Raw genomic sequence first — 9,259 nt, 5'->3', positions numbered from 1 at the left:
CACTGCACTCCAGCCTAGGTGACAGAGCGAGACTCCATCTTAAAAAAAAAAAAAAAAAAGAAAAGAAGAAGATAAGCTCTAAGGAAAGGAACCATACCATGTCAGAGTTATTCTGTACTTCCTAAAGAACCTTGGCCAAGGTCAATGTCATATTCGTTATACCTTAAGAGTGTTTCCACTCTCAAGAAAGGTAATTGTTTTTTTCACTTTAACTCACATAATTAAGCCAAATGCAAAAAAGCAAAACAAAACAAAAACTTCCTTCCCTGTGCTAGCCAAAACTTAACTTTTCTCACATCAGTTATTTTACATTTATTCTTAAATACATATTCAAAAAGTACTAAGTAGTTAGTGGTCTCTCTTTTAGCCACACATTTTTCAAGCAAAGAGCAAAGAGAATCAAAAGGAAAACTTTAGAGTTATGTTTTACCTAAATGTGGAACACTAACCCAAAAAAGACAAATCTGTTCTAATGTGGTCAACTAGCATTAAAATTTATTTCTAATGTTTTGTGTTTAAATCTACTCAAGACTATCAATCACAGAAATGCTGCAAGACAGTCTCAGCCACACTGCAACAATTTTTCAAACACGCAATTTTACCTCTTCACTTCCTCAGGCCCAGAGGTCCATGAGAGTTTCTTAAAACCACTGCTTAATGCAATCTGACCATATTGTATCAGCTGGCTCCTCACAGTCAAATCTATATCATACACAAGCACATTATCAACTCTCCGGAAATCTACTGTGACTCACCACCCACCACAAAGTTGGTCATCAGTTTCTTGCAAGAACATTTGGTCTGCACAGAAGAACTGCAAGGGCAGTTCTCATACAGAATACATCTAGAATGCAGGCCTCAAAAAAATGGGTGGTTCATCAAATATTTTCCCTACAATAGTGCAGTTCCTTCATTTCAAATTATCTTAAGAAGGGAGCCAAACACTGTCCTTCAGCATTCACGTTTCTCTCCTATGCTCTTAACAGCTTCTCCCTCTGCCACCCCCTACACCATGTATGTCATCAGATAAAACCAGTAACTTGGAAGAATTAAATGGTGTGATTAAGGGACCAATCCTGGAAAATCCAAAATAATACAAAAAAAATCACCTAATAACTAATACATCTAACCTAAACTCATTTTGTCCTAAGATGGCAACTTACAAATGTCCCTTACATCCAACACTCATCAAAGATAGCCTTTAATATGTAAACAACTATCTTCACTATTTCAATCTTTTTTGTCAAATAAAATTCCCACCCCAACCCTGTGGATTGAAGGATATTAAGAGAAGGCTTTTCAAAGGACTGTTGAGAATATATACACGAGCAGAACATCTAGGGCACACACCCAAGGAAATAAAGCCAATGAGATTTGAAGCAAGCTTAAGGGTCAGATATATGAAAAGCATTTTAATATGAAATGCATTTCAATACAAAATGCTATAGCTAGTGTACCATCAAATGTTACTAGTTGGTTGAATTAAATTATATTGCTACAAGATTTTAAATGTGACACACTCACCACTGAAAACTTCTTGCTGTATATAATGCTTAGAGAGCAAAGCAGTGGCGTAGACAACATGGTAAAACCCTGTCTCTACAAAAAATACAAAAATTAGCCGAGTGTGGAGGTGGGCGCCTGTAATTCCCAGCTACTCGGGAGGCCGAGGCCAGAGAATCACTTGAACTCGGGAGGCAGAGGTTGCAGTGAGCCAACATCATGCCTCTGCACTCCAGCCTGGGCAACAGAGGGAGACCCTGTCTGGAAACAGGAAAAAAAAAAAAAAAGCAAAAACAATGATTAAATAGCAGTTACAAATTTAAGCCTTAAACTTAGCCTGGAAAAACAAAAAACACCTACCAAAAATCCAAAGGATCAACACCTTTCTCTTGGTTTAAAATACTAAATTAAAAAGAGCCTAGCTGCTATGCACTGCCTTTGTAAAAACAGCACTAAAGTGTGCCCGTGTTCATGGCAGCAGCTAAAACGCGGAAGCAACCCAAGCACCCACTGATAAATGAATGGATAAACAAAATGTATATACATACACTGCAACATTCACCCTTAAAAATGAAGGAAATTCTGACGCACCATAACATGAACCTTGAAGACATCATGCTAAGCGAAATAAGCAAGTCACAAAAGGACTATGATTCCACTTACATGAGGTACCTAGGGTAGTCAAATTCATAGAGACACAATGTAGAATGGGGGTTACCAGGGTTGGGGGAAAATGAGAAAGAGGAGTTGTTACTTAATGGAGATAGAGTTTCAGTTTTGCAAGATGAAAAACGTTCTGTAAATAGATGGTGGTGATGGTGATACAACAATGTGAAATGTACGCAACGCTACTGAACTGTGCACTTCATAGGCTAAAATGGTAAATATTATATTCTGTTTTACAATTGAAAACATAGCACTCAATACTCATTATAAGTAGCACATGGACAAGTTTATTCATAGTGAAGCCTAAAATAGCAAGATTATAATTTAATTAGTACTATGTATAAAAAGCAATTAAAAGCAACAGTGATATTAAGGTAGCACTGTAAGTTTATTTCATGACTAACCAAGCTTTACAATACTCAGAACCACGAATGCTTTGACGTACCCACGAGCCAGGAAAGGAAAAAGGAAAAAAGGAAAGGGGATGGGAGAAGGGGGAAGTGGGAAGGGAGGAAGGGGAAGACGAAAGAAAGGAAAAAATTAATACATTCCACCAACATTAAAGATCCCGTATTATTTCCCAAACAAGATTCCTTTCCAGGGCAAATTCCCCACAATGAATATTAAAATATCAACAGTTGACAACTCAGTTTATTCAGCCAGCATATTAGTCACCTTGTAAAAGTGAACAATAATTTAAAACAAGTCTTTCTTCGATGTACACATCAGCTATGGCTCGCACCCCAATGACATCATAGTAAAATACGGGCAGGGCCTGGGAGACTCCCTTTACAAAACTCATGTTCCATCTGGGGAAATGCATCATTCTCAGTTTGAACAAAATAATCTGAGTTGCCTACTTAGTAATCTGCTTTTCTAATTCTCCAGAAAATTAGTAATAATTTCCAAACCAAATCTACTATCCAGAAACATAGGTGTACCTCCCTTTACCTACCAGTCAAGTTCCTAAATATCTAACTATAGTTTACTGTTAAATTCACTTGGGTTCATTTTTTAAAGGTAGATAATAAACTATTTGTAAGATTTACTTATTCAACCGCAAACTTTGCATGCCACATGTGATCCTATTTTCAACCAATTAGTGTCACATACCCAATAGTTTTCCATGTCTACACACGTTCATAAATAAAACATTCATCAATGATATTTATGTAGGAAGGACTTGTTTTCCCAATTGGAATCTAACATTTAATGGCATAGCAGGAAACACTACTTATATTACTCTGTTCTATTTATAAGTCACTTGGGACCCCCTTTTTTATTGAGATCTGCTGACACTGGGAGAAAAAAATTACGTGATACCATATAAGTAAAAAGCAAATTGGTCTTTGCTTTCTAAAAAGAAGTATGTAAAATATCCTAATCACTACTTTTATATTGTTACTAGTAAACATGAAAATGTATTAAATAAATAAAAGGTTAAAGTATAACTGAGCTCTAACATGGCTAATGTAAGAATGAGACGCCAGGTTAGGAGAGAAGACATGGTAGTGTGAAAATAATTAAAATAATCCCCCAGCTACTCGGGAGTCTGAAGCAGGGGGATCACTTGAGGCCAGGAGTTCAAGACTAGCCTGAGCAACACAGCAAGAACCTGTCCCTAAAACAAATTTTAAAAAAGAAATTAGCCAGGTGTAGTGGCATGCACCTGTAGCCCATCTTCTCAGGAGGCTGAGATGGAAGGATCATTTGAGCCCAGGAGTTAAAGGCTGTGATGAGCTATGATTGTGCTACTGCACTCCAGTCTGGGCAACAGAGCAAGACCCCATATCTAAAAACAAATAAAATAATCCTATGTGATCAAAAACATAAAATGTTCATACTCAAGAAACGAATCAGCTGGGCACAGTGGCTCATGCCTATAATCCTAGTACTTTGGGAGGCTGAGGTGGGAAGACCTCTTGAGTCCAAGAGGTCAAGGCCATAGTGAGCTATGATCACAGCACTGCACTTCAGCCTGGGCAACAGAATGAGACTCCATCTCTAAATAAATAAACAGTTTAAAAAAGAAACCAATCAACCTCAGAAGACTAACAAACAGGTATTTAAAAAACTCATAAGGCACCTGGCCAACATGGTGAAACTCTGTCTCTAACAAAAATGCAAAAATTAGCCAGGCGTGGTGGCAGGCACCTGTAATCCCAGCTACTCAGGAGGCTGAGGTGCAAGAATCACTTGAATACGGGAGGCACAGGCTGCAGTGAGCCAAGATTATGACACTGCCCTCCAGCCTGGGTGAGAAAAGCAACACTGTCTCAAAAAAAAAAGTCAGAGGACTTGACTCCCAGTTTCAAAACTTACTACAAAGGTAGAGTAATCACGACAGTGTGGTACTTATGTAAGGAAAGACATATATAAATTGATGGAATGGAATTGGGAGTCTAGAAACATACTGTCACAGTTATGGTCAATTGATTTTGACAAGGATACCAAGACGATCTAATGGAGAAACAACAGTCTTTTCATCAAATGGTTCTAGAACAACTGGATATTCACATGCAAAAGAATGAAGTTGGATCCCTACCTCACACCACATTCAAAACTCCAACTGGATCAAAGACCTAAATGTAAGAGCTAAACCTATCAAACTCTGAGAAGAAAACAAATGAAATCCACACGATGTTAGATAATGGTTTCTCAGAAATCACAGTAAAATCACAAGCAACTGAAAATAAACCGAACTTCATCAAAATGTAAAACTTTCATGAATCAAAGGACACAAGGGAGTGAAAAGGCAACCCATAAAATCAAGAAAATATTTGCAAATCATCTATTTGATAACAGAAAGGTATCCAGAATGTATGAAGAAGTCTTACAACTCAGTAATAAAAAGACAAAAAAAAAGTTTTTGAAATAAGGGGAAGATGCGAATAGAGATCTCTCCAAAGCTATACAAATGGCCAATGTGTACATGAAAAGATGCTCAACATTATCCACCAGAGAAAGGCAAATCTAAACCACAATTAGATACCACCTCATACCCATTAGGATAGCAATACTCATGGAGAGAGAAGAACAAGTGTTGGTAAGGATGTGGAGAAAGTGGAACCTTCATGCATTTCTATGGGAATGTAAAATGGTTCAGATGCTTTGGAAAACAGTTCCTCAAAAGTTAGTTACTATATGACCCAGAAATTCCACTCCTATATATATGCACATATGAGAAAAATGAAAACACATGTCTACACAAAAGCTTGTACATAAATGTTCAAAGAAGCATCATTCATAATAGCCAAAAACTGGAAACAAGCCAAATGCCCATCAATTGATGAATGAATATAAAACACAGCATATCTGTGTAACAGAATGTTGTTCAGCTATAAAAACAATGAAGCACTGATTCATGACAAAACATGGATGAGCCCTAAATGCATTATACCAAGTGAAAGAAGCCAGATACCAAAGTCCACATAATATAGGATTCCATGTATTAAATGCCAGAATAAGCAAATCCATAGAGTCAGAAAGTAGATTAGTGGTTGCCAGGGGCTGGGGAGTGGGAAATGGAGAGTGACTGCTAACAGGTACAAGGTTTCTCTGTGGGGTGATGAAAATGTTCTGGAATTGGATAGTAACGATGGCTGCACAAGTCTGTGAGTAAACTAAAACCCAGTAATAGTACACTTTGGGGATGTGACTTGTATCTAAAAACCAAGAAGAAAAAACTTGGAATGGATGACCCCACTACCCTCAACAGATAGAAAATACAGTTAGGGTCCTTCAACCACATTCCTACACATTCACTACTCAGAATACCCCAGCTCACCAAATTCCTCCTACTTTCAATCACCTCACATTTTGCCCCATCAAGAAAATGAAGCTTGAAATTCCAGGGCTTTCCCATTATATAATTATTCTCTTCCTCCCATATTTCAAAAACTTATCTCTATTGGCTCTATCTACACAAGGTTCAAATATCTCCAAAAATTTTAAAAAAACAAAGTACCTACCCCTCCAGGTACCACTCTGAACCCTCCCCTTCTACCTGGAGCTTCTTGAAAGAATGTTCTTGAGACTCGCTGCCTCCATACTGGCATGTCCACTCACTCCTCAGCCCATTTCCAATGCCCAACACTAATTCATTTCAGTGAAATTATCCTGAACATTAACACTGACTATCAGAACACCAAATCCACTGAACACAATTCTGTGTTAATCACGCAGCCATTCCTGTGACATGTGATTGCTGACCTTTCACTCTTTTGACACATTTTTCCTTCTTAGGCATCCACAACATTGCTTTCACCTGATTCTCCTGAGGTTGCTCTTCTTGGTCTCTGTGACCGCCTCTATCACAGACACACCTGAGGTGCTCTATCTTCTACCTACAGTAATGACTCCCAGATCTACACCTATGTCCAGTCCCTTCGTTTCAGATTCATATTCACAATGGTCTTCTAGATCCATCCACCTGGCTGCACTTCAGACACCTAAAACCCAGTTGTGCTGAGTTGCTTCCAGGCACACTGCATCTTATTCATAGTTGCAGGCAAGGTACATGGCACATAAGCACTGATGACATACTGTTGGACTGTCTGAGACTAGAACTCATCATTTCCCACACCTCCACCCTAAAACCTGCTTCTCCTGTGCTTCTGATTCAGCTAATGACACCAGCATTCACCCAGTCATCTAAATCAGAGGTTTTGCAGGGGATTTCCCAAGTTCAGTGATCCTCAGATGCAACACAAATCCACTGCATGTGCAGCACCCATCTGGACTCCTCTACATCACCTCAGTGGGACTTGGAGCCAAGGGGCCTGCTCAAGCTGTCTTCTGTGCTGTTCTCAAATCCCGCCCCCATTTCTCTAATTCATGATTCGCTGCCATCAGTGCACTAGGTACATACGTTCTTCCAATGAACTCACACATGCATCTCTTATTATCAACAAGACTGGGAGCTCCTTTGGTGGAAGATCAAGACTTAACGCTTCCAGTGTATCCTGCACATCTCTGAAAATGAAGTAATCTCAGGACTGCAAGATCCCCTTAAAGATAATAATGTCCAACACTGTAGTAAACGCACAGGTGGGTTTTGTAGTTCTGGGAATGTTAATTAACCTCTCTGAGGTTCTGTTACACAGAAATGCTACAATTACTACCTTTTATTTTGGAGACAGTCTCGCTCTGTCACCCAGGCTGGAGTGCAGTGGTGCGATTTCAGCTCACTGCAACCTCTGCCTTCCAGGTTGAGGTGATTCTCCCACTTCAGCCTCCCAAGTAGCTGGGATTGCAGGCACTCGCCAAGACACCCAGCTAGTTTTTGTATTTTTAGCAGAGACAGGGTTTCACCATGTTGGCCAGTCTAGCCTCACACTCCTGGCCTCAAGTGATCCACCCACCTCGGCCTCCCAAAGTGCTGGGATTACAGGGGTGAGGCACCACACCTGGCCTACAATTCCTTTTCAAAGTCTGGTTTGAAGAATAAAATAAAGCATTAAAAAGCGCTGAACTCCATTGCTTGCAAATAGAAAGCTGTCAAAAAGCAGCTATTTTCTTTTTCTTCAATCGACACTGTTGAAATGAATGACGAATGGATACCATTTTCTAAAGGTATCTTTATCTCCTGAGAACAAAAGCCCCATACAGTTAAGTCATGGACTTGTGTGGAGTGGACCAGTTAGTTTCATGCACTTCTGGGGTCACAGGGCACACTGCTCATCTTGGCCGAATTTTTTTTTTAAGAACATGCTCTGCCAAACACAAGGGGAACGTGATGAGCAAGCATAGAGATCAATACATCCATTTCCACTCAATCAGCACTTCAATCCATCTCCTTAACTAATAGTTTTGTCAGTGGTTTCTTCCATTTTCAGCACTTACGTGGAAAAGTCAGACAGTCATTGTTTTATGGAGGTGAGAGGGTAAAAGCTAATGCCAATTAAACAACATCGTATTTTATATTATAAATGTATATTTCTTGAAAGGAGGTCTGGCCAGCCAGGGCAACAAAGTGAGACCCTATCTCTACAAAAAAAACATTGAAATTAGACAGACGTGGTGGTGCACACCTGTGTACCAACTCCACAGCAGGCTGCAACAGGAGCACTGCTAGAGCCCAGGAGGTTGAGGATGCAGTGAGTGATGATCATGCCACTGCACTCTAGCCTGGGCAACAGAGGCAGACCCTGTCTCAAAAGAAAAAGAAAAAAAAAAAAAAACACACAAGATTTGGGGAAAAGAATTTAAGAGTGTACCTTCTTCTCAAAATGCCTCTGGCCCTATGTGCATATATCCAAATTTCAGTCACTGAGTTGACAGCAGAAACAAAACAATGTTGTAATAGATGTGTGTCTCATTCACCATTAACGTAGCAAGCAGATGCTGACAAAACAAGTATCTTCTGTTTTAGCAAATTTCCATCCATGGTCCTCTTTGGCTCCACATCTGTCAGTGATCTCTCTGAGAAGACTGAAGAATCACCAATGACCCCAGGGGTCAAAGCCACCTTCTTCTGTCCCTTCATTTCCTAAGGGTCACCTATGTCTTCATCTTCACTGACTACCAGCATCTTCTAAGCTTCCTCGCACTTGCTGGGTTTTTCCTTTGCCTTCTGAGTCACAGCTGCTTAATTCTGATCGGCTTCCTTACGCTGCCCATCCACAAGGCTTCATTTTCAGCAAGCGCTTTTAAAACCTGCCCAGCTACGCCAGAAATCGGTCATCTACTGAGGTTTCCAATCTTGCTTTGAGATCTACCAATTTTTCTCCGTCGTGTTTGTGTCTAAGACCCACACAAGGTCACAAGAAGCAAAACAGAGTGCATGGACCAGCCACCCTAGGTCCAGACTTCTGGCCTGGCCGCATTCAGGGCTTCCTGCAATCCACCTGACCTTCCCGTCCCATCATTCTCTAGCTATCCTCACAGAATCTCCATTCTGGCAGGCAGATCTCATCTCTGCTGCCTAAACCTGCTTTGCTCATTCTTGTCTCTGCGTCCTCACTCTCAGGCCACACTTCCTCCTCGAAGAATCCATGCCCTCCCCTCCCCCGTGCCCACATCATAAGCTTCCTCCCTGGAAGTCCAACCAAAGTTCACCCTCCTCAGTGAAGTCTAAACTCTCGATTCC

At 40.2% G+C, this 9,259-nt stretch overlaps 1 protein-coding gene across 1 annotated transcript in view; it reads right to left on the bottom strand.

Moving 5' to 3' along the window:
• KIF13B (kinesin family member 13B) overlaps positions 1–8,656 on the bottom strand; it is a 190,200-nt gene extending 181,544 nt beyond the window's left edge. Inside the window, exon 1 of the mRNA XM_011977745.1 lies at positions 8,494–8,656. Within this exon, the coding sequence (XP_011833135.1) occupies positions 8,494–8,656 (163 nt within the window). The remainder of the gene's footprint in view (positions 1–8,493) is intronic.
• Positions 8,657–9,259: the final 603 nt, after the last annotated feature.

The sequence above is a fragment of the Mandrillus leucophaeus genome, unplaced genomic scaffold (genome assembly GCF_000951045.1).
Source record: "Mandrillus leucophaeus isolate KB7577 unplaced genomic scaffold, Mleu.le_1.0 Scaffold183, whole genome shotgun sequence".
Lineage (NCBI taxonomy): Eukaryota > Metazoa > Chordata > Mammalia > Primates > Cercopithecidae > Mandrillus > Mandrillus leucophaeus.
Note: the sequence above shows the minus strand (reverse complement) of the source record. Positions and strands in the feature narration are given on the sequence as shown.